Source organism: Nerophis ophidion, linkage group LG10 (assembly GCF_033978795.1).
Source record: "Nerophis ophidion isolate RoL-2023_Sa linkage group LG10, RoL_Noph_v1.0, whole genome shotgun sequence".
Classification (NCBI taxonomy): domain Eukaryota; kingdom Metazoa; phylum Chordata; class Actinopteri; order Syngnathiformes; family Syngnathidae; genus Nerophis; species Nerophis ophidion.
Window position 1 is genome coordinate 9079631 of NC_084620.1, and position 27394 is coordinate 9107024.

A 27394-nucleotide genomic window follows, 5' to 3' on the forward strand; every position below is an offset into this window, starting at 1 on the left:
GTTGTCTGTGTTGGCCCTGTGAAGAGTTGGCAACTTGTCCAGGGTGTACACCGCCTTCCGCCCGATTGTAGCAGAGATAGGCACCAGCGCCCCCCGCGACCCCAAATGGAATAAGCGGTAGAAAATGGATGGATGTTAGAATGCAAGCAATTGACTACCATTAACAAGGACCCTTTTGACAGTTTGAATTGGTTGAGAAATGTAGTATTACTATAGTGAAGTGAAGTGAATTATATTTATATAGCGCTTTTCTCTAGTGACTCAAAGCGTTTTACATAGTGAAACCCAATATCTAAGTTACATTTAAACCAGTGTGGGTGGCACTGGGAGCAGGTGGGTAAAGTGTCTTGCCCAAGGACACAACGGCAGTGACTAGGATGGCGGAAGCAGGAATCGAACCTGCAACCCTCAAGTTCCTGGCACGGCCGCTCTACCAACCGAGCTATGCCGTATAGCAGAAAAAAAATGACTACTGGGACATTTTTGGGACATAAAAAATAAATAGTCTGACTATACTGAATAAGTGGAATGTTTTAATTGTGAATCGGTTGAAAAATGTGGCGGAAGTGGTCAAAAGTAAAAAGTGCTAGTGAAAAACAGTGGTAGTGAAAAACGGGAATTCCGGGAAGAGCGACATTTTTGGAACTCTGAAAATTGTTGGTTTGAAAGTCCAGGATGAATAGAATCAGTTGATGGTGGAATGTTTCCAACTTCACAATAGGATGCCTGATTGTGTATGTCGAATAGCAGTGGTTCTCAACCTTTTTTCAGTGATGTACCCCCTGTCAACATTTTTTCTAATTCGAGTACCCCCTAATCAGAGCAAAGCATTTTTGGTTGAAAAAAAGAGATAAAGAAGTAAAATACAGCACTACACCAGTTTCTGATTTATTAAATTGTATAACAGTGCAAAATATTGCTAATTTGTAGTGTTTTTTCTTGAACTATTTGGAAAAAAAGATTTAAAACTAACTAAAAACTTGTTGAAAAATAAACAAGTGATTCAATGATAAATACAAATTTCTAGAAGTAATCATCAACTTAAAGTGCCCTCTTTGGGGATTGTAATAGAGATCCATCTGGATTCATCAACTTCATTCTAAACATTTATTCACAAAAAAATAAATATTTAACATCAATATTTATGGAACATGTCCACAAAAAATCTTAGCTGTCAACACTGAATATTGCACGGATGTATTTTTTTTTTTACACTTTATGAACTTACATTCATATTTTGTTTAAGTAATATTCAATACATATTTTTATAAAGGATTTTTGAATTGTTGCTATTTTTTAGAATATTTAAAAAAATAATCTTACGTACCCCTTGGCATACCTTCAAGTACCCACAGGGGTACGCGTACCCCCATTTGAGAACCACTGTCATACAGTATGGGCTTCACGGTGGCAGAGGGGTTAGTGCGTCTGCCTCACAATACGAAGGTCCTGCAGTCCTGGGTTCAAATCCAGGCTCGGGATCTTTTTGTGTGGAGTTTGCATGTTCTCCCCGTGAATGCGTGGGTTCCCTCCGGGTACTCCGGCTTCTTCCCACTTCCAAAGACATGCACCTGGGGATAGGTTGATTGGCAACACTAAATTGGCCCTAGTGTGTGAATGTGAGTGTGAAAGTTGTCTGTCTATCTGTGTTGGCCCTGCGATGAGGTGGCGACTTGTCCAGGGTGTACCCCGCCTTCTGCCCGATTGTAGCTGAGATAGGCGCCAGCGCCCCCCGCGACCCCGAAAGGGAATACGCGGTAGAAAATGGATGGATGGATGTCAAATAGTATAAGATGCTCTGTGGATAAACATGTGCAGATGCTAACATTCCCATTGCACAGAACCACATGCTAAATTGCTAACACCTCTTAGATATACAGCTCACATTAGCCATGCAGGCTCCAGTGGCCGCAGTGAGCAGATGCGTCCATAAAACGGGCTCCCCTATGGTTTCCCATATGTGTCTGCAGCCCGACTCTGCGAGTGTGTTTAATGTGCTGAAACTATAACGAGTTCTCTTCCATCAGCAGCCTCAGGTTATGATGCCAGCCGTGTGTGTGCATATGCGGCGCTCCGTAGTAACACCTGCCGCACTTGACGGAGAGCTCCTACTGTACATACGTGAAATTGTGTACCCACTCACACACACTCACACTCTCACACATATTTGATTTGTAGACACAAAGACATCTGCTATGTGATTGGAAACCCTTGCGAGCGTTTTATAGCGCAGTCGCCATAATCTTTAATCATGCGCTGCAGTCACAGAGGCGTTGAGTGAGGACATTGAGCTTGTGCAAAAAAGGACTTAAGTCTGTACTTGATGAATGAAATAGTGAAATATTACTTGATTTAAAAACAGTCTTGTGACAACCAAATGAAGAACAACTGCTCACCTGAGGACATCAGTCGAATAATTGAAGTCTAACTAGGGATGAAGGTTAATAAATGATTAGTTTGCTGCCTCAAAGGGCTGCAACAGAAACGGAAACTAAATGAAGATTAGATGATGAACTGATTCCTTGTTTTGTTTTCCAGAAACAATGTTGATGTTTTGTGTCTTTTTGAAGCAAGTTTGAGAATGTGGTTTCTTTGGAAAAAAAAAAAAAAAGAAAAAGCTCAATAAGTCGCCGCCTAAACAGGCTGCAACAGAAATGAAAACTATGTGAAAATGGATTAACCCTTTTGTTGTCGATCAACATAGTTGTGATGTTTGGAAGTAAGTGTGGCAGTGATTATCTTTAACAAATAAAAAGTTTGACTAAGTTGTTGCCTAAACGGGCTGCAGCAGATATCAAAAATAAATGAATATTGGATGATGAACTGACTTGTTGTTGTGTTGTCGATCAACATAGTTGTGACGTCTTGAAGCACACGTGGCAGTGATTTTCTCTAACAACAAAAAAGTTCAACTAAGTTACTGCTAAACGGGCTGCAGCAGATATCAAAACTAAATGATAATAGTTTGCTGTTGACCCACACAGTTGTGACGTTGTATACGTGTGCAACAGTGTTTTTCTCGAACAACTAAAAAGTTAAACAAGACAACTGCCTAAACGGGCTGCAACAGAAATCAAAACTAAATGAAAATGTATGATTAACTGATTAATCTTTTCGATGTTGAGCAACATAGTTTTGATGTTTTGAAGCAAGTGTGCTAGTGATTTTCTCTAACATCGAAAACGTTTAATTAACTTGTTGCTTAAACGGGCTGCCGCAGAAATTAAAACTCAATTAACAATGGATGATGAACTGACCTGTGTTGTCGATCAACATGGTTGTGACGTCTTGAAGCACACGTGGCAGTGATTTTCTCTAACAACAAAAAGGTTCAACTAAGTTTCTGCTAAATGGGCTGCTGCAGGAATCAAAACTAAATGATAATAAATGAACTAATTTGTTTTTGACTCACATAGTTGTGACGTCGTGTAAGTGTGCAACAGTGTTTTTCTCGAACAACTAAAAAGTTAAACAAGACAACTGCCTAAACGGGCTGCAACAGAAATCAAAACTGAATGAAAATGTATGATTAACTGATTAATCGTTTTGCTGTTGAGCAACATAGTTTTTATGTTTTGAAGCAAGTGTGCAAGTGATTTTCTCTAACATCGAAAACGTTTAATTAAGTTGTTGCTTAAACGGGCTGCAGCAGAAATTAAAACTCAACTAACAATGGATGATGAACTGACTTGTGTTGTCGATCAACATGGTTGTGACGTCTTGAAGCACACGTGGCAGTGATTTTCTCTAACAACAAAAAAGTTCAACTAAGTTTCTGCTAAACGGGCTGCAGCAGATATCAAAACTAAATGATAATAGTTTGCTGTTGACCCACACAGTTGTGACGTTGTATACGTGTGCAACAGTGTTTTTCTCGAACAACTAAAAAATTAAACAAGACAACTGCCTAAACGGGCTGCAACAGAAATCAAAACTAAATGAAAATGTATGATTAACTGATTAATCTTTTTGCTGATGAGCAACATAGTTTTTATGTTTTGAAGCAAGTGTGGAAGTGATTTTCTTTAACATCGAAAACGTTTAATTAACTTATTGCTTAAACGGGCTGCAGCAGAAATTAAAACTCAATTAACAATGGATGATGAACTGACTTGTGTTGTCGATCAACATAGTTGTGACGTCTTGAAGCACACGTGGCAGTGATTTTCTCTAACAAAAAAAAAGTTCAACGAAGTTACTGCTAAACGGGCTGCAGCAGATATCAAAACTAAATGATAATAATTTGCTGTTGACCCACACAGTTGTGACGTTGTATACGTGTGCAACAGTGTTTTTCTCGAACAACTAAAAAGTTAAACAAGACAACTGCCTAAACGGGCTGCAACAGAAATCAAAACTAAATAAAATGTATGATTAACTGATTAATCTTTTTGCTGTTGAGCAACATAGTTTTGATGTTTTGAAGCAAGTGTGCAAGTGATTTTCTCTAACATCGAAAACGTTTAATTAACTTGTTGCTTAAACGGGCTGCAGCAGAAATTAAAACTCAATTAACAATGGATGATGAACTGACTTGTGTTGTCGATCAACATAGTTGTGACGTCTTGAAGCACACGTGGCAGTGATTTTCTCTAACAACAAAAAAGTTCAACTATCCATCCATCCACCCATTTTCTACCGCTTATTCCCTTTTGCGGTCACGAGGGGCCCTGTAAGTTACTGCTAAACGGGCTGCTGCAGGAATCAAAACTAAATGATAATGGATGAACTCATTTGTTGCTGACCCACACAGCTGTGACGTCGTGTAAGTGTTCAACAGTGTTTTTCTCGAACAACTAAAAAGTTAAACAAAACACCTGCCTAAACGGGCTGCAACAGAAATCTAAACTAAATGAAAATATATAATTAACTGATTAATCGTTTTGCTGTTGAGCAACATAGTTTTTATGTTTTGAAGCAAGTGTGGAAGTGATTTTCTTTAACATCGAAAACGTTTATTCAACTTATTGCTTAAACGGGCTGCAGCAGAAATTAAAACTCAATTAACAATGGATGATGAACTGACTTGTGTTGTCGATCAACATGGCTGTGACGTCTTGAAGCACACGTGGCAGTGATTTTCTCTAACAACAAAAAAGTTCAACTATCCATCCATCCATCCATTTACTACCGCTTATTCCCTTTTGGGGTCACGAGGGGCCCTGTAAGTTACTGCTAAACAGGCTGCTGCAGGAGTCAAAACTAAATGATAATGGATGAACTCATTTGTTGTTGACCCACACAGTTGTGACGTCGTGTAAGTGTGCAACAGTGTTTTTCTCCAACAACTAAAAAGTTAAACAAAACACCTGCCTAAACGGGCTGCAACAGAAATCTAAACTAAATGAAAATGTATAATTAACTGATTAATTGTTTTGCTGTTGAACAACAGAGTTGTGATGTTTTGAAGCAAGTGTGGTCGGGATTTTCTCTAACAACTAAAATGTTTAATTAACTTGTTGCTTAAACGGGCTGCAACAGACATTAAAGCTAAATTAACAATGGATGATGAACGGATTCGTTGTTCTGTTGTCGATCAACATATTTGCGACGTCTTGAAGCAAAGTCGGCAGTAATTTTTTCTAACAACTAAAAACTTTAATTAAGATGTTGCCTAAAAGGGCTGCAAGGGATATCAAAAGTAAATGGTAATGAATGATCTGATTTGTTGTTTTTTGTCGACCTACATAGTTTAGAGTGTCCAGCTGCCTAAATGGCAATCAGCAGAAATAAAAAAACAGGTGAACATTGGAGTATGAACTGATTTGTTGTTCTGTTGTCAATCAACATACTTGTGACTGCTTGAAACAAAAGCGCCAGTAATTTTCTCTAACAACAAAAAAGTGAAACTAAGTCACTGCCTGAACAGGCTGCAACAGAAATCCAAATTAAATTATAATGGATTAACTAATTTGTTGTTGACCTACGTAGTTATGACGTATTGTAAGTGTACAAGAGTGGTTTTTCTCTAACAACTAAAAAGTTCAACAAGGTCGCTGCCTAAAAGGGCTGCAGCAGAAATCAAAACTAAAGGAAAAATGATGAGGACCTGGCTCAAAACTAAATGAAAATGGATGAAGATAGCATTCTGTAAATTGCAAAAAAACTAGCAAGTGCTATGACAACGGATTCATTGTTTTGCTGTCAACGTTATGTTGTACCGTGGTGAAGTCTTGCAGCAAGTGTGGTACAACTGAAAAGTTTACCTAGTGTGCTGCCTAAACAAGTGGCAGCAGGAATAAAAACTGAATGAAAATGAAAACAATGACAATTGTTATAAATAATGCACATGCACACCTTCACCAACTGGTAGAAATTAAAATAGAGTGAGGCTTTTATGGCCAGCAAAATCCGCATGTCAATGACATTTTGGAGACATGTCGCACAAAGTAACCAAACAATGACTCACAAATAGAAAAAGGAAGTGAAAGCAAACCCGGAGAATTGTGACACGCTTTTTTTATTCAATCCAATTAAAAAGCTGACAGGTAGAGAGTAAATGGAGTGAGGATTCCATCCCTGGAAAAATTAGTGCATCAATACAGTGGGGCAAAAAAGTATTTAAAATGATGACAGAGGTCTGTAATTTTCATCATAGGTACACTTCAACTGTGAGAGACAAAATGTGAAAAAAAAATCCAGGAATTCACATCATAGGAATTTTAAAGAATTTATTTGTAAATAATGGTGGAAAATAAGTATTTGGTCAACCATTCAAAGCTCTCACTGATGGAAGGAGGTTTTGGCTCAAAATCTCACGATACATGGCCCCATTCATTCTTTCCTTAACACGGATCAATCGTCCTGTCCTCTTAACAGAAAAAACGCCCCAAGGCATGATGTTTCCACCCCCATGCTTCACAGTAGGTATGGTGTTCTTGGAATGCAACTCAGTATTCTTCTTCCTCCAAACACGACGGGTTGAGTTTGTACCAAAATGGATACATGGATGATACAGCAGAGGATTGGGAGAATGTCATGTGGTCAGATGAAACCAAAATAGAACTTTTTGGTATAAATTCATCTCGTCGTGTTTGGAAGAAGAAGAATACTGAGTTATATCCCAAGAACACCACACCTTCTGTGAAGCATGGGGGTGGAAACATCATGCTTTGGGGCTGTTTTTTCTGCTAAGGGGACAGGACGATTGATCCGTGTTAAGGAAAGAATGAATGGGGCCATGTATCGTGAGATTTTGAGCCAAAACTCCTTCCATCAGTGAGAGCTTTGAATGGTTGACCAAATACTTATTTTACACCATAATTTAGAAATAAATTCTTTAAAATTCCAACAATGTGAATTCCTGGATTTTTTTTTCACATTCTGTCTCTCACAGTTGAAGTGTACCTATGATGAAAATTACAGACCTCTGTCATCATTTTAAGTGGGAGAACTTGCACAATCGGTGGCTGACTAAATACTTTTTTGCCCCACTGTACATCGGCATTGACTCTTTTTTTTTTGCACCTTTTTCTTTTTCTTTACTGAAAACAAGGCACTTCATGTTTCATTGCCTGCCTGAAAAAGTTTATTTTCATGGTGTGATAAAGATTTTATTGTGCCAAAACGAAAAAATTAATTTCCCCAATCACCAATCAAAGCGTTTTGGACAAAAACTGCAAAGCCGCTCAGATTGAAAGACTAACCACATGCAGGTAAGTCAAGAAGGAATCAAGACAAAAATAAATAAAAAAAAGTATGTGAAAGCACGCCGCAGAATTGAGCCGGGCTCTTTTATTCAGTCCAATTAAAAACAGAAAAAAGCCCCAACAAAAGGAGTGCTTTATTGCACTCCACACTATCAGCAGAAAGGCTCATTAGCCATAGCAGCATAATTAGCAAGATGCTGCACTCCCCTCGTTAAGGAGGGGGCCCGAGCGGTAAACAAACCCTGCTGAACTCCTAACACCCACTGCCTTGTGTTACTTCTGTAATGAACTGATGTTTGCTGCATGGGAAACAACACACACACAAACACATGGACACTCACACACATACACACTTCTCTACCTCTATCTGACAGTGTCTTTCATGACAAAAACAAACACAATTAAAGTGTATGCCCATGCTAAAAAGGCATTCAAACAAAATCATTAGCCGCCAGATTTCAATGTGCCAACATGTCTGACAGCTGGGCCCCGGACGGATATTACCAATTGTTTGGATCCGCACTTTGGCATTGTAATCCTCAACCTGCCCCAAACCTATTCTGCCTGAGCAACGATTGCCAGAAGTAGAATACACTCATTGAGTTCTTGTGTATGAAAACTGAGACATCACTTTACTAGTGTTGTCTTAGTCAGTCCCTCCAGGATTTCACAGGTTTTTTTGTATCTGTTGCGGCCTAAATTGCAGGAATTCGCAGCAACGTTTTCCGAAAATTGGACCAACATTTTTGTGCTTTGGGGCACATTTTTGTCAATAAAATTAGATCAACTTGTGATTTTATTTATTTGTTATCAATGTTATGAGTTATATATCCTTGTAACCTTAAACTAAAAAATCACATGATTTCAACCAAAAAATAGATAGCAAGTATTGTATTGATGTTTAACTCGTAAACACTAGATGGCAGTAAAAGCACATACTCAGAGCCCATTGTCTATTTACTGTACTGGTTTAAAATTATAACTACTACTAATAATAATTGTCATAATTACAGAAAAAACACCACCACTGTCTACTATCTGATCTGTCGTCCACAAGTTGCAGTCATTCTCTGTGTATGTTTTACACGGTGAAAGGTTTTCGTCATTGATTTTTGTTCAAACACATTTACACCATTTGTGAATTGTTTTGAGCAATCTTGAGCGCACATTTTTGTTAGTAAATAAAAAAAAACTTTGAAAGATTCTCATCACACTTCAACATCATTTAAATGCTGCCTCTTTGCTAGGTCAACATTGCAAGTAAGACAGTTAACCAAAACGTTTGAATGCCACTCAGAGATCAATCTGATTGGCGAAAATGATGCTGATTGGCATGGGAAAGTTGCAGGTCGTTTTATAGGAATTAATTGAATTAGCATGAATTGGTGCGATCGTGACATAAAAAAATCCTGGTGGGACTAATTCATGTTCTAGGGACGGCGTGGCGCAGTGGAAGAGTGGCCGTGCGCAACCCGAGGGTCCCTGGTTCAAATCCCACCTAGTACCAACTTGGTCACGTCCGTTGTGTTCTGAGCAAGACACTTCACCCTTGCTCCTGATGGGTGCTGGTTGGCGCCTTGCATGGCAGCTCCCTCCGTCAGTGTGTGAATGTGTGTGTGAATGGGTAAATGTGGAAGTAGTGTCAAAGCGCTTTGAGTACCTTGAAGGTAGAAAAGCGCTATACAAGTACAACCCATTTATCATTTATTTATTTAGTTTCTCACCTGGAGAACAGGTCTCTGGACACCCAGAAGCTTCATGGTATCAGCACTGGCAAGGATCTTCAAAGGGTCGGCTGCCTTGCTCACTGCCTCTATATCCTTGTTAATTTCCGTTCGTACCTAATAAGAGGATTTAAGTTTAGGGATGTTGTCAAGAAGACAGAAGTCTGTTTGTGGCTTCGCCAACCTGGTTGAGGAAAAGGTCGTTGATGTAGTACGTCAGGAAGGTGCGGAGTTGGCACTGCTTGGCCTGGCCTGCCCCCATGTTCATCTCGATCTCATGGATGAACCTGAAAAAATGTGTTGAGACAATTGTTGAACATTAATCCCCACCATTTTTTAACCCATAAAAATACACCTGTCAGACTGACGAAAGGAAAAAAGGGTGACCAAGGTGCGACTTCATCGAAATCAATTGGTTATTGACACGCAGAAAACAAAGAAAGGTAAAAAATCAACAATCTGCTGCCTAGTTGTCCAGAAATAGGTTGTGCGGTAACGTATGCCTTCGCCGTGGCACCTCGTTTGTCAGGATTGCTAGCCGCTGACCTCCTCTCGCGGAGCACCAAAGGGGCGACGTCACACACGAGCGGGCGCCTTCTGAAGCGCGCGGCACATATAAATGCACAAATAAATCAAAAAGGCGACACGGTGACCTACAAGACGTGTGCTAACCATGACCCCAAGACAACAAAAACGGAGCGAGGGTCATTTGAGGAGAAAATGCAGCAAAGAGGAAAGATTCTCCTGTTAAACACAGCAGAAAGATGTTGGTTTGGAGTTAAACTGATGCAGAGATAAGAGTTGCATCATTGCAAACTAACACGTTTGGCGAAGGAACACTCATTTGAGAGATGTTGGATGGTTCGGACTTGCAATGTTTTTTTAATGTAACTCATTTGCACATTGCGGTTGTTTGCGTGACTTTAGGATGTCAAGACAGCAAGCGAAGTGCAAGTGGCAGGTCCCTTTAAAGGCCTACTGAAACCCACTATATATCAATGATGAAATATTAACATTGCAACACATGCCAATACGGCCTTTTTAGTTTACTAAATTGCAATTTTAAAATTTCCCGCGAGTTTCTTGTTGAAAACGTCGCGGAATGATGACGCGTGCGCGTGACGTCATGGACTGTCAGGAACTATTAGCGCTGCACCACCAGCGGCTAAAAGTCATCTGCTTTTATCGCATAATTACACAGTATTCTGGAAATCTGTGTTGCTGAATCTTTTGCAATTTGTTCATTTGATAATGGAGACTATAAAGAACAATGCTGTTGGTGGAAAGCGGTGGATTGCAGCTGTCTTTAGCACCGAGACACAGCCGGTGTTTCTTTGTTTGTTGTAAAGCAGAGCGGTCAAGCGAACATGTTTTCTCTATGTCAACCAGCATGTTTGGGTGGGAAAATTGTGATATATATCTTACCGGAGTCATCATTGGATTATTCGTCGTCCTGCAGCAGCTGTCAAAAATGGCAGCTGTGAGCTTGGCTCCTCGGCTTCTCTCTGAGACACTGCGTGTTCACCGCAGCCATCCGACCTCGAGGTATGTCTTTACAATCTCACTAAAACACTATTAAAACAATAAGCAGATAAGGGATCTTCCAGATTTATCCTAGTAAATGTGTTTAATTACATCTGAAATGCTCACACTGCCGCGCTTGGAGCAATCGCTTTTATTTTTTTTTCTAGTCCTTCACTATCCATCCATCCATCCATCATCTTGCGCTTATCCGAGGTCGGGTCGCAGGGGCAACAGCCTAAGCAGGGAAACCCAGACTTCCCTCTCCCCAGCCACTTCGTCTAGCTCTTCCCGGGGGATCCCGAGGCGTTCCCAGGCCAGCCGGGAGACATAGTCTTCCCAACGTGTCCTGGGTCTTCCCCGTGGCCTCCTACCGGTTGGACGTGCCCTAAACACCTCCCTAGGGAGGCGTTTGGGTGGCATCCTGACCAGATGCCCGAACCACCTCATCTGGCTCCTCTCGATGTGAAGGAGCAGCGGCTTTACTTTGAGTTCCTCCCGGATGGCAGAGCTTCTCACCCTATCTCTAAGGGAGAGCCCCGCCACCCGGCGGAGGAAACTCATTTCGGCCGCTTGTACCCGTGATCTTATCCTTTCGGTCATGACCCAAAGCTCATGACCATAGGTGAGGATGGGATCGACCGGTAAATTGAGAGCTTTGCCTTCCGGCTCAGCTCCTTCTTCACCACAACGGACCGGTACACCGTCCGCATTACTGAAGACGCCGCACCGATCCGCCTGTTGATCTCACGATCCACTCTTCCCTCACTCGTGAACAAGACTCCTAGGTACTTGAACTCCTCCACTTGGGGCTATCAATATTTTAATTCACGTATCTTTCATCCTCACTCAAATTAATGGGGAAATTGTCGCTTTCTCGGTCCGAATTGCTCTTACTGCTCGTGGCTCCCATTATAAACAATGTGTGGAGCCCTGCAACTCCTGACATCACGCGCACATACTTCCGGTAAAGGCAGGGCTTTTTTATTAGCGACCAAAAGTTGCGAACTTTATCGTGGATGTTCTCTACTAAATCCTTTCAGCAAAAATATGGAAATACCGCGAAATGATCAAGTATGACACATAGAATGGACCTGCTATTCCCGTTTGAATAATAAAAGTTCATTTCAGTAGGCCTTTAATAGGAATACCAGGAAAAAACAACATCACAGGTTGTGCAGGAACTTAAGTAGACACTGCAATTCACCGAGGCGTACAGGAAACAATGAACCAGGCAGTTGACGCTCCTGTATAAACCCTCCTAATTGCCAATCAGGAACAGGTGGGGAGGGTAGCGCTCAGAAGCAGGAGTAAACTTACTACAGAACAAAACACAATACAAGAAGTAGAACTAAGGTTTTCAGTACACAAGTCAGACTTTACTAGCCTCGACGGGCAGCTGTGGGAATCCAAACAAATAAGCAATGTGTGGTTCTAGACCAGGGGTCTCAAACATGCAGCCCACGGGCCAATTGCGGCCCGTTCTTTGATATGACAATTTAATATTGGTGCGGCCCGCGAGTTTAATATGAACGGCGCTTGACAGCGTCATACTAGCCAACGTTCCCAATTTTCCAGGGCATCCATTCTCTCGAAGCCCCTGTCGATTTTTACCCAATCAACAATATTCAGGGAGTGCCATAATGCCACTGCCTTTAGCGCCCTCTACATCCTGTACAGACAGCGTGCAAGCCCAGTTATATGTTGCATCTGGCCATGTAATACGCACGTATGCTATTGCAAGACATATTTGATCAACAGCTACACAGGTCACACTGAGAGTGGCCGTAAAAAAAACTTTAACACTGTTACAAATATGCGCCACATTGTGAACCCACACCAAACAAGAATGACACACACATTTCGGGAGAACTTCCGCACCTTAACACCACATAAACACAACAGAACAAATACCCAGAATCCCATGCAGCCCTAACTCTTCCGGACTAGGATATACACAATATTTGCACTGTTATACTGATGACATAGTGCTGTATTTTACTTCTTTATCTCTTTTTTTCCAACCAAAAATGCTTTGCTCTGATTAGGGGGTACTTGAATTAAAAAAATGTTCACAGGGGGTATATCACTGAAAAAAGGTTGAGAACCACTCTCCTGAAGGACGTTAAAGGCAGTGCAGTCACGGCAGCCCTTAATAATGTCGACCGGTTGAAAATTGGGACAAATCCGGGAGAATGGTTGCACCGGTAGATTGTTGGGACATGCACTGAAATTCAGGAGTCTCCTGGAAAAATCGTGAGGGTTGGCAAGTATGTTGCTAGGGCGTGAAAGCCATTCATAGAAGGTGAATTCATTCAAAAGTGCATGTTACATTTTTTAAGAAATCTTTTCTTGCGGCCCAGCCTTACCCAGTTTCTGTATCCAGTGGCCCCCAGGTAAATTGAGTTTGAGACCCCTGTTCTAGACGATTCGAACTAAAGATTGTTGTACATTTTGAAAAGGGATACAGTGGTGCTTAACTTTTTGTGTGCCCTTCCTTTTGTAGGATTATATATTAAATTAAGGTAGAATATTATTTTGCCAAAATGTTGCTTTTTTTTTTTTTTCATACACCGACTCCGATATTGTCACGTAAAAATTGCACGCAACGAACTAGACACTCTGTCCGAAAAATCATTCCTCGAATTTGGTTTCCAAACAAAGAATAGCACATGTTGGTGACTCATCTTTTTTTTTTTTAAATTGAGAATGACTGCGGTTAGTGCGTCTGCCTCACAATACGAAGGTCCTGCAGTCCTGGGTTCAAATCCAGGCTCGGGATCTTTCTGTGTGGAGTTTGCATGTTCTCCCCGTGAAAGCGTGGGTTCCCTCCGGGTACTCCGGCTTCCTCCCACTTCCAAAGACATGCACCTGGGGATAAGTTGATTGGCAACACTAAAAAAAATTGGCCCTAGTGTGTGAATGTGAGTGTGAATGTTGTCTGTCTATCTGTGTTGGCCCTGCGATGAGGTGGCGACTTGTCCAGGGTGTACCCCGCCTTCCGCCCGATTGTAGCTGAGATAGGCGCCAGCGCCCCCCGCGACCCCGAAAGGGAATAAGCGGTAGAAAATGGATGGATGGATGGATGGGGAGAATGACTGCAAAATAATCAGCCATTGGACCAAAATAGCCAGCAATTTGACCAAGAAGGTGAGAAACACTACTGAATTAAAGAAAGTAGTAGCAAAGGAAGAATACAGTTTTCCCCTACCCTCCGCAAAATGTTAATAAAACGCAAAAAGGATGTTAACTTTTTATTTATACATTTTATTCATTATTCATTATGTATTTCACATTGTTTTCTGCACGTAAAACTATGATTACTTCCCCCCAGTCAGTTAGTTAGTTAGCAATATAGCTGAAAAAATGATTTTCTAATTCTGATGAAACTTTTGGAAAATGTCATAAATGGGATAAGAAACAACTGATTATATTTTGGAGGTGATCAGGATATCTGTCTGGAGTCAAACTACTTCCTTAACGTAAATGACCGCCATAACCACAACACCAGGGGGAGCTCCACAAACCACGTTAAACCCAGATTTCGATCTAACAAAGGTCTTAACTCATTCTCTTTCTATGCCACATCAATGTGGAATGCACTCCCGACAGGTGTAAAAGTAAGTGCATCTCTATATTCCTTCAAAACCGCTCTAAAACAACACCTCCAGGCAACTTCAACACTTTACTAATACCCTCCTCCATTCACATCCCATCTCCCCGGATTATAAACAACTCAAATGTACTTCTAATGTATATACTTGGTCTTATGCTATCTGAACTCACTATGTTCTCTGCTGGCTGTACATATCCTACTAAATAAGACCTACACTGTTTCAATGTCCACATTTCTCTGTTGATGCAATTGTTGATGACTGAAGTTCTGATATCAACCAAAGCTCCCCACCCACCCCCCGGATTGTTAATAATGTAAATAATTCAATGTACATACTATGATGATTAACTTGTGTGATGACTGTATTATGTTGATAGTATATATTTGTACCATGAATTGATTAACGTGGACCCCGACTTAAACAAGTTGAAAAACTTATTCGGGTGTTACCATTTAGTGGTCAATTGTACGGAATATGTACTGTACTGTGCAATCTACTAATAAAAGTATCAATCAATCAATCAATCAGTCAGGATTTTTTTTGACAATTGGGAGTTTGGGCCTTCTGCTCGTTCCGACTGCTTTTCTACCTGTCTGCAAAATATTTTTGTGTTCATATGTTGGAGTGTCTGGACAGAATTAATTGGATTTACATTATATTTAACAAGAACAGTTGTTTTGGTTTTCCACAGTTTGTATAACAAAAGCTGAAGTATTACTGTCTCACTCAACACAAGGTGATGCAAAGTGAATGAAGTGAGGTTTCCAAGAATGGTAAAGTTTGCATGTTATGCATATATGCATTCCATCAATTCTTGGCTTTCTTAGTTGTTATTGGCTCATAAAAAAAACTTGATTTTGTGCATTTGAATATGGAGTGGGCAGCTCTCAGCCTCCCGGCAGCACTCGCACACTACTCAGCATTTGCACCCAATTAGTCAGCAAGACCGGAGGCCTTTGTGTGTCAGAGAGAGACGGTCTCAACCGACTGCAAATCCTTCATTGATTCTCCGAACTGGACCGTAACACATAGAGGAAGAAACTCTACTGTGGCCTAATTAAAGCTGTCAAGAAAAAAAGTGAAAAAACAACAACAATGGTGGCCAGATAAACAGCTCCTCTCAAAATATGTACAGAACTTGAAAACACCCCCCCACACACACTACTGCTGACAACTTCATCTTTAACAAATCGATTTCAAGACAAAAAGTTGCCACTTTAACGGCGTGCCTAGTTGGCCCAAGATCCATCTTGGGCTGTCATTACTGTCATTGTTTTCGATACGAGCGCCGAGATGATGGATTGGTGAGTTTGTGTGCGCGCGCGGATGGATTTTTGCCAACAGAGGTGATAACATTTGAGTAATGCGGCAGGGTCTGAGCAGTAAAAGTGCCATCTGCAGCTGAGGAGTCGAGGACACTGGGCAGCGGGGGAGTTTAGGCGGGGTAACTGGGATAAAAGGGCTGCGACTGGCCATGTCAGGGCAATTTTGTTTATTAGCACAGAAGCTGTCGACAAAAGCACTCAGCGGATAATAGAACAGGTGATAACACAAACCTACACATCAGAAGCATCACCCAGGTTGCTATGGAGACTGAAAAGACCTGGCTGTGAGCTTCACGTTGACAACTCAGCCTGGCGTGTGAAATCTTAATAACCTTAAATAATTCACTTACCCGCCCTGACGCGCTCAGACAAACATTGACAAGCAGCAAAGGTTGTAATACAGTAGTGGGCGTCAATTACCGCTAAAGGATCATGATTAGTGATCGGCACATAAAATACTTACTCGGAGCATGGCCAATGTCAGATTCAAACACTGTCGAGATCAGATTTCTGGCTAATTATCCATTTGTTGGGATTGTTCCTGCAAATGTATGCATTCCAAGCACCAGTGAGAAGCGCGCTGCAATAAATGGTATTGATCACATTTACTACACACTCTCAAAGCTGGCCTCCGGCAATTAATATTCTTCTCAAGGTGTAGCATCCCCCCTTTCCAACCAACATCGAAATCCACTTCCTGGGCAACAACTGGTGATTGCGCTTGACAGCATGTAATTATCTGTCATTAGCAAACAGATGTCAGAGTCTATGCTTTAGAGCCCCATAATTGTGTATGTCATGCCCTGTGTGATTGTGTGTGTGTGTGTGTGTGTGTGTGTGTGTGTGTGTGTGTGTGTGTGTGTGTGTGTGTGTGTGTGTGTGTGTGTGTGTGTGTGTGTGTGTGTGTGTGTGTGTGTGTGTGTGTGTGTGCACGGAAGAATACTTAGGCTCTAAAATGGCATTATGTATTTATACCGACAGGAAATTAGGGTGAATGAGTTAAAAGCACCGCATCCTAAACCGCTCGGATTGCTGAAAGTGAGAACGGTCTTGACAGTCTACACCAGGGGTCACCAAAGTGGTGCCCGTAAGGACTAGATGAGTAGCCCGCTGGCCTGTTCTAAAAATAGCTCAAATAACATCACTTACCAGTGAGCTGCCTCTATTTTTAAAATTGTATTTATTTACTAGCAAGCTGGTCTCGCTTTGCTCGACATTTTTAATTCTATGAGAGACACAAGTCAAATAGAATTTGAAAATCCAAGAAAATATTTCAAAGACTTGGTCTTCACTTGTTTAAATAAATTATTTTATTTTTTTTTAACTTTGATTCTTATAACTTTCAGAAAGACAATTTTAGAGAAAAAGTACAGGTTGAAGATCATCAGCATGTGAAACACAATCACTAATCACCCCCAGGTGGAAAACACAATACAAAGCAGCAAGGTTGAATCTTCTGCAGGGACGACAAAAACAAAACAGGACGTGGAAACAAAATAAGAGCTCAAGACAGGACGTGAACCAAAAACACAGGAAAAACAAACCAAAACTAAACAAAGAATGACCCGGCATAACAGGTCATAACAGAAAACACTTTTAATTAATTGTGCATATGGCAACTGTGTGTATATTATCTACCGGTATATTATTCCATTTAAAAAAAATTTTTATGATATTGTACTTTAATTCATGGTTTTATTCTCTTTCTTGTAATGTTACATAGGTCAAGATAATGTAAAACACTTTGATTTTCCTGGAGCACAAAAATAAATAAAACTTGTCTTGCCACTGCATCATGGCATACAGTTTTATGCTAGTGGCTGCAAAACAGAGTATATATAGTAGGGGTGTGGGAAAAAATCGATTCGAATACGAATCGAATCGTTTACGTTGTGCGATTCAGAATCGATTCTCATTTTTAAAAAATCGATTTTTTTTTTTTTTTTTTATCAATCCAACAAACCACTACACAGCAATACCATAACAATGCAATCCAATTCCAAAACCAAACCTGACCCAGCAACACTCAGAACTGCAATAAACAGAGCAATTGAGAGGAGACACAAACACGACACAGAACAAACTAAAAGTAATGAAACAAAAATGAATATTATCACCAACAGTATCAATATTAATTATAATTTCAGCATAGCAGTGATTAAAAATCCCTCACTGACATTATCATTAGACATTTATAAAAATAATAAAAAAGAACAATAGTGTCACAGTGGCTTACATTTGCATCGCATCTCATAAGCTTGACAACACACTGTGTCCAATGTTTACACAAAGATAAAATAAGTCATATTTTTGGTTCGTTTAATAGTTAAAACTAATTTACATTCTTGCAATCAGTTGATAAAACATTGTCCTTTACAATTATAAAAGCTTTTTTTTTTTTTAAATCTACTACTCTGCTAGCATGTCAGCAGACTGGGGTAGATCCTGCTGAAATCCTATGTATATGAATGAATACAGAAACGTTTTGAATCGGAAAAATATCGTTTTTGAATCGAGAATCGAAAAAAATCGATATATTATCGAATCGTGACCCCAAGAATCGATATTGAATCGAATCGTTAGACACCCAAAGATTCACAGCCCTAATAAATACTATAAAGCGATTCAAAATAAGCCGCGATAAACAGGTGGCCACTACTGACAAGCTTTATAACACTACTTTTCCCTGCAGGGGAAGTTTTTGTGGCTGCTTTTGGGAAGCGATCGCCATAGATAGGCGGCCGCCATAGGCAAGCAATCGCCATAGACAGGTTTGCCTGTACTTGAATATGACTGGATACTGCACGTTGACCACTACTAAAACAAAGCTCTGCAACAAAATAGTCAGCAAAAAACATGCGGCGCCTGAAATTCCTGCACATCAACCACACTATTATCATCTTCTGCCTAGAAGACAAACTCCAGCCTGGCACCAATAGTAAGTTTGTATTTAATGTTTGTGTTATGTAAATTGTTTATTTCATAAATGTATTTTCTTTATTTTATACGTTGTTACATGACAGTAATATTAGATGACATTGAGGTTTGCCAGAAGCCGACACAAAACGAGCCCAGAACTGTCAAAAAGGTTGATGACGATGAAGAGACCTCTCATTCATGCACTGCAGCCCAAAAGTAAACCAAAGGTCAACGGTTCTTAAAGGCCTATTGAAACCCACTACTACCGACCACGCAGTCTGATAGTTTATATATCAATGATGAAATATTAACATTGCAACACATGTCAATACGGCCTTTTTAGTTTACTAAATTGTAATTTTAAATTTTCCCGCGAAGTGTCCTGTCGCGGAATGATGACGTGTACGCGTGACGTCACGGATTGTTAGGAAATATTAGCGCTGCGCACACACACAGGTAAAAGTTGTCTGCTTTAACCGCATAATTACACAGTATTTTGGACATCTGTGTTGCTGAATCTTTTGCAATTTCTTCAATTAATAATGGAGAAGTCAAAGTAGAAAGATGGAGTTGGGAAGCTTTAGCCCTTAGCCACACAAATACACAGTGATTCGTTGTTTAAAATTCCCGGAGGTGAAACTTTACTATGAATCAGAGCGGTCAAGCGAACATGGATCCCGACCAAATGTCAACCAGCAGTTTTCGATGAGAAAATTGTGGTAAAAAGTCGCCACTTACCCGAGATCAGCTGAGCTTGTGCTGTCCGTACAGCTGCCGTCGACTTCCATCAGACACTGGCGTCGAAACACCCGTGGATACACCCTTCCGACTATCAGGTACTATTAAACTCACTAAAACACTAGCAACACAATAGAAAGATAAGGGATTTCCCAGAATTATCCTAGTAAATGTGTCTAAAAACATCTGATTCCGTCCCAATGCAATCGTGTTTTTTTTTTTACTTGATTTTTTTTTCTTTTTTTTTTTCTAGTCCGTCGCTATCAATATCCTCAAACACAAATCTTTCATCCTCGCTCAAATTAATGGGGAAATTGTCGTTTTTTCGGTTTGAATAGCTGTTTCTGTTGGAGGCTCCCATTAAAAACAATTTCAGGATGTAAGGAGCCATCAACGGGTGACGTCATCGTCTGCGACTTCCGGTAAAGGCAGGGCATTTCTGTTAGCGACCAAAAGTTGCAAACTTTATCTTCGATGTTCTCTACTAAATCCTTTTAGCAAAAATATGGCAATATCGCGAAATGGTCAAGTATGACACATAGAATGGACCTGCTATCCCCGTTTAAATAAGAAAATCTCAGTTCAGTAGGCCTTTAAATTAGAAAAAGAGCCGTGTTGCTATTATCCGTCTCCATCTACAGCAGAGGCGCAATGATGGCGAATGAGAAACGGGATTAAGACAAAGACGGTCGGAGTAACCATAGATGAGAGACTCAGCATTATTTTTTTCTTTATCTCCAACGATTCTCCCTGCCTGCAGGCATGAAGCTAGGTTCTGCGTTTTGAATCCTGATTTTGCCGCCCGTAGGGGAAAGTCGGGTTCTGAGGGGAGCTGTCACCCATCAAGGACGGGACACAGCGGCGGCGTGTGTGAACGGAGCGCGATAAAGGACCACGTCAACATCCCGGTGACACTTGAAAGCACTTATCTATTTGCAATTATTCTTTCCTGCAGCACTCCCCAGCCACTTCAGCAAGAATGTCAGAGTCATTAAAGGATTTTAATGGATGGAGACACTTGATGAGTTTTTCAACCAACATTAGCGCTCCTTGCGTTTGGCTCGGGGGCCCGACGCTAAATCTTCCGTTGGCGCTTTTTAATTGTTATTCAACTGCACGTTCGATATCGACTCTATTCCGGATTATCGCACCGCAATACACATTTGTTTACTTTTATGTCGCCGTTTAATCAATTATCGCAAACGTCGTCGCCAGGGCTTCTCTAGAGATTTCGATTGGCAGCGCTTTAAAGAGCAGGAAAATTAAAAAAGTTTGATGAGGGGAAATTACAATCTGAATGCTTGATTTGGACGACAGATTAGTGCACACACAACATACACAAATAAGGTACGCCTGTCTTGATAATACCATTTACTAAACACCCTCTTTCACTATGATTGCTTTTGTTTGACATCAAATACCTAGTGGCAGTGTTTTTCAACCACAGTGCCGCGGCACACGAGTGTGCCGTGAGATACGGTCTGCTGTGCCGTGGGAGTTGATGTAATTTCACCTATTTGGGTTAAGAATGTTTTTTGCAAACTAGTCATTATAATCGGCGAATGTGCCGTTGTTGAGTGTCGGTACTGTCTCGAGCTCGGCAGAGTAACCGTGCAATACTCGACGACAGCGGGAGGCAGCGTGCAGGTAAAAAGGTGTATAATGCTTAAACCAAAACTAAACAAAAGGTGAGTGCCACTGAGAAAAGGCATTGAAGCTTGGGCAATGGGCAGGAGATACAGAGAGTATACTCCACAAAATTCCTCATTGACGAATACCTCAATTTCAAATGTCACGTTAGACATCTGTTAAACAAATTATCCAAATATGTTGGCCTGTTCTTTCACCTTCATCATTATCTTTCTCTTTATGCTCTACTTACTCTATATAAAACTCTCTTTGAACCACATCTACACAACTGTAATATCATCTGGTGTAACACCTTCCCTACCTACCTTCACAAATCAGAATCCATGCAAAAGAAAATCATACGGGCCCTGTCATGGTCCAAGTTCAAACCCCCACTCGACATCTATTTCATAAATATAATTTCTTAAGACTGACAGAGTTCAATATTTATCAAAATGCTTGTTTAACCTATCAAGTCATGTACAGGCTGAATCTTAGGCTCTGTAGCTTGGTTCCTATCTACCATCCCCAGCATGCCCACAACACTCGTAACTTAGATCTGATAACAGGTAAACATCGTTTACTGGCTTGTACCGCTCCAAGTGTCGTATTCAGGGGACCAAATATTCGGAACCAGCTTAATGAGAGCCTCAAGATGCTGTATCCATTCTCCAACTTCAAAAAGAAACTGAAAACTTACCTATTAACCACCTATCTGTAATGCCCCATGTGGGGTAGACTACTGTTGGGTTTTGCATGGTTGAATGAATGTATGTATGTATGTGTATGTTTGCTTTAGTACTATTATCTTGTGTTTATCATATAGCGTTGTTATTGTTGTTTTATGTTGTTGTGCTTGCTACCATGTTTCATCATTCCATGTATATACTGTCCTCTGGAACCCCTGTCAAAAGCTTCTTCTAGCTTATTTGGGGGGCCCTTTCACGTACCAAAATCTTTAAATGATGACATTCACCACTATTGTAATTGTTATATGGTATTGTGAATAAACTTGAAACTGAACTTGAGACTCAACTCAGCTTAGGGAAGGCTATGCAAAACTAAAACTGAACTGGCCGCAAAGAAACAAAAGCAGAATGCTGGACGACAGCAAAGACTTACAGCGTGTGGAGCATACGGCGTCCACAAAGTACATCCGAACATGACATGACAATCAACAATGTCCACACAAAGAAGGACAGCGACAACTTAAACAGCCTTGATTGCTCAAACAGATGGAGTGCGGGGAATAGCGCTTGAGGAAGACATGAAACTGCTACAGGAAAATACCAACAAAACAGGAAAAGTCACCAAAATAGCAGCTTAAGACAAAAATTAAAAGACTACACAGATGAAGACACCAAAAAACTCGAAATAAGTCACAGTGTCATGTGACAGGTTGTGACAGTACTTAGAGACAAGAGCTATGCAAGAGTGATGCATGCTTGGTTATAGTTTGAATTCATATCCAACACTTGTGAGAGCGACTTTTTATTGTCGACATCAGCTGCTGAGTTTCATTTTAATGTTGTCTGCTGGTGGTGTGCCTCTGGATTTCTTCAATGAAAGAAATGTGCCTTGGCTCAAAACAGGTTGAAAACCAGCAATGCTTGTGCAATTTCCACATCTACCTCTAGATGGCAGTGTGTCGACTTCCCCTGCCAGCCTCTCTATTATGGATGTTTAGTAGCATTAGCAGTAAAAGTTGAGGTGAATGTTTACGTGATACAACAATGCAGTGCGTGATTCAATGACTTTTCACACACAGTTTTATGCATATGCTCGTCCCTCCACACCATCAACGCCGACAACTGACATCCTGCTGTTTGCACCCTGATGCTACCCATGCCTTTGTTGTGCGTGGGCGTGGTGTATGTGGCGGCAAGCAAGTGTGTGTTTGCACAACAGCACAAAAGAAAGAGTGGGTGTGCAAGGTGTAAAGATGCACCACGGAAATGATGGGAGCGTGTGCGTGTGTGTGTTTGTGTGTCCTGGTGCTTACAGCAGCAGATATAAATTGGCTTCATAATCAGCAGCTTTACTTGGAAGAAAGCACAACTAATGGGATATAAAGCTAAGGTCTATTTACACGAACCAAGATGGATGACAGACAAAATGGACTGTCGCTGTGAGAGAGCACTTCTCAGTATTATTGTTTTGCAGCTTGACCCCAGTCGGCACGTACAAGCAATTATTCCAGGTCAGCATTTAAGCTGCACACCTCTAAAGATAAACTAAGGATGTAACCGTATTTCGGTTTCAAAGCCTTCACAATAATACCGTGACGTGTGACAGTATCAAAAAATAACTTGTTGAGTGTAGTTTTTGTTTGGCGTGTTGGTGTTGGATCTGTAAATAAACTACATCTCCGGGAAACCTCTGCGCAGAACGGGAACGGTAAGGTGGGGGGCATGGAGCGCCGTAAGCAGTAGAGATGCGCGGATAGGCATTTATATCATCCGCAACCGCATCACTAAATTCGTCATCCATCCGCCATCCACCCGAATCAACATTTTATCAGAACCGCAACCGCCCGCCACCCGCCCGTTGTTATATATCCGGAGTCGGCGACCTTTACAACTAAAAGAGCTAGTTCGACCCGTGTCACAACGTAAAGAAGGCAATTGGAGCCGCTAACGTTCTCGAAAATATCCAATGGTGATCATTCAGATAACGGGAATAAGGGCGTGCTGTGAAGCCATTGCCTTTGACACCTTCAACAACATGTGCGAACCGTTTGCCAGTCCAGCAACATGCTGTATGCAGCTTACGCGAACACACGTACAAGATTGAACGGCATACTGAGTGATACAGAGTACACTAATGGTTGTGATAAAAACAATTTTAACACTCTTACTAATATGCACCACACTGTGAAGCCACACCAAACAAGAATGACAAACACATTTCGGGAGAACATTCTCACAGTAACACAACATAAACGCAACACAACAGATACCCAGAATCCTTTGCATCCATGACAATTCCTGAATATACTTTACACCCCCGCACCCCCAACCCCGCCCACCTTACCGACGCACGGGGGGAGGGGGGGTTTGCTGCTAGTGGGTTGTATAATATAGTCAGGATTTGTCATGGATGCAAAGGATTCTGGGTATCTGTTGTGTTGCGTTTATGTTGTGTTACTGTGAGGATGTTCTCCCGAAATGTGTTTGTCATTCTTGTTTGGTGTGGCTTCACAGCGTGGCGCATATTAGTAAGAGTGTTAAAATTGTTTATATCCCACCATCAGTGTACTCTGTATCACCCAGTATGCCTTGCAGTCGTGTAATTGTGTGTCAGTGGAAGCCACACACAACATATTGCTGGACTTTCAAGTAAATTGTACATGTTGTAGAAGGCGTCAAATACAAAGGCTTCATAGCACGCCCTAACACTTTTTAACTGGGTGACTGCCGGCAGACATACTTGAGAATGTTTACGTCAACTAATGTCTTCTTCGTTTAGTGACACGGGTCCAATATGGCTCTTTGAACGGTAAAAGTTACTGATCTCTGAACCATGTATAACATATATTTCCAAATGGTTCAACCGCCACCCGCCCGAATCTATTTAAAATCTATTTTTTCGTCATATCACCCGCCCGACCCGCGGTTTATCCGCGGACTCCGCGGATGAGACCGCAAACCGTGCATCTCTAGTAAGCAGGCAGTGAAATGTGTTCGTAGCCGTCGTAAATAAAAGGAATACTTTTTTTGGACATTAAATACGCCCATAACTGGTTGAGATGTGTTGCTAACAAACAAGCTGAGGCAGAAGCATAACCTCTTTGGTGGAGGTAAGAAAGTCTGCGTTCTGCAAAGCAAAGTACGCCATTTTCGTTTCGAGCGTTTCCAAGGCGACACAGCTGGTCTCGTCTTGGGAAATAACACAAAAAGGAATGTTCAACGCAGGAAACATGAGTAAACTAAAAAGCTGCTTAATACAGCCTCAAACCATCTATTTTTTCTATGGCTTTTCTCTGTCGATGTCACGCAATAGGTGGGGCTGAAGCCTATTCCAGCTGCACTTGGGCGAAAAGCAGGGGTGGACATGTCGGCATCGCATAAACCGTCACACGGAAAATATATTTGAAGCCAAACATCAGTTAGTAAGGTATTTATATTATCAGAAGTTATTAATTTAATTTTCTGAGAAAATACATCTTCCAAACTGATATAAAAAATCAGTCCACTGTAGAAGACATTGCTTACCGTAATAAATGTTGAAAGACACTAAACCAGTGGTTCTTAACCTTGTTGGATTTACCGAACCCCACCAGTTTCATATGCGCATTCACCGAACCCCTCTTTAGTGAAAAAATAAAAAATAAATTTCCTAAATTCAAGACAATGTTATATGTTTTTTTTACTGATGCACAAAATGAACCGTGCATGAACATCGTCTTGTTCAAAGAACAAAACCAACACAGTGCATGAACTCGAAACAAATTACACACCTGCGAATCCGATGGAAAATTAGAGGGAACGTTGTTTAGGGGGTATGCATAATACGGCAGAAAGGAGAAGTTTTTATTTACACGGTGACTCGGGTGTGTCTTGACCTCCGCGGCGGAGGCTCCGCCGAACCCCTGAGGCCGACTCACCGAACCCCTAGGGTTCGATCGAACCGAGGTTAAGAACCACTGCACTAAACTGTACATTATTGTTATACACTTGTTAAACTGGATGTTTACATTGTTACTTTAAAGACATCAACTGTAAGTTATTCTTTTTACCGTATTTTTCGGCATATAAGTCGCTCCGGAGTATAAGTCTCACCTGCCGAAAAGGCATAATAAAGAAGGAAAAAAACATATATAAGTCGCACTGGAGTATAGTCGCATTTTTTGGGGAAATTTTGGGATAAAACCCAACACCAAGAATAGACATTTGAAAGGCAATTTAAAATAAATAAAGAATAGTGAACAACAGGCTGAATAAGTGTACGTTATATGACGCATAAATAACCAACTGAGAAGGTGCCTGGTATGTTAACGTAACATATTATGGTAAGAGTTATTCTAATAACTATAACATATAGAACATGCTATACGTTTACCAAACAATCTGTCACTCCTAATTGCTAAATCCGATGAAATCTTATACGTCTAGTCTCTTATGTGAATGAGCTAAATAATATTATTTGATATTTTACAGTAATGTGTTAATAATTTCACACATAAGTCGCTCCTGAGTATCAGTCGAACTATGAAAAAAAAATGTCCGAAAAATACGGTAATATGTGCTTGAAACACTAGATGTTCCTCCACATTTATTTACACTCAAAAATACTTGTTGAAGTAATATGATTAGAAAATTTTAGCATTATGTTAGTGTTCAATTACAGTACGCATGCTTATCGTCAACATTCATGCCACTTTATTTTACACACTATGGCATTTTTATAAAGCGTTATTTTTTGGTAATATACACTGCAATAGTATTCTACCGTGGTGTTAATACTGTGATAATATCATAACAAGAGATTTTGATGCCGTTACATCCCTAATAACGGTGGCAGAGGGGTTAGTGCGTCTGCCTCACAATACGAAGGTCCTGCAGTCCTGGGTTCAAATCCAGGCTCGGGATCTTTCTGTGTGGAGTTTGCATGTTCTCCCCGTGAATGCGTGGGTTCCCTCCGGGTACTCCGGCTTCCTCTCACTTCCAAAGACATGCACCTGGGGATAGGTTGATTGGCAACACTAAATTGGCCCTAGTGTGTGAATGTGAGTGTGAATGTTGTCTGTCTATCTGTGTTGGCCCTGCGATGAGGTGGCGACTTGTCCAGGGTGTATCCCGCCTTCCGCCCGATTGTAGCTGAGATAGGCGCCAGCGCCCCCCGCGACCCCGAAAGGATGGGATGGATGGACATCCCTAATAAACACCAATCATCACACACACCACTTAAATTGAACTTATCGTTAATCTTATGCAAATTCAGAATGTATGCAAATCTGGCGTACCACAAGGTACAGGACTAGGTCCACTACCACTGTGACTTTCATGTGCTTCCCAGTTGCGATTGTGTGCGTTTGTGCGCATTTGTGCACGCAGAGCAGCGCAGGCCAATTAAAATGGGGGCAGATTGATGAGCACCCGACAAGCAGCGAGGCAGCTGCTTCCTGCAGACAACAGGAAATGAGACGGCCTTGTTTAGCTGACGCCGCTGAGTCACCAACCTTAAAGACAAATCACAGTCTTGCCGCAGCTCTTCCATCTTCCTAACGCTTGCCCTCCATTTTTCTAAACTCCCTCCAAGTCTGCGGCAGA

At 41.0% G+C, this 27394-nt stretch overlaps 1 protein-coding gene across 1 annotated transcript in view; it reads right to left on the reverse strand.

The window, feature by feature from the left end:
* The window catches only part of exoc4 (exocyst complex component 4), a 227348-nt gene that overhangs the window by 88128 nt on the left and 111826 nt on the right, over window positions 1-27394 (reverse strand). The window contains exons 12-13 of the mRNA XM_061912242.1: window positions 9558-9660; window positions 9374-9490 (exon numbers count right to left, since the gene is read on the reverse strand). Coding sequence (XP_061768226.1) covers window positions 9374-9490; window positions 9558-9660 — 220 coding nt within the window. The remainder of the gene's footprint in view (window positions 1-9373; window positions 9491-9557; window positions 9661-27394) is intronic.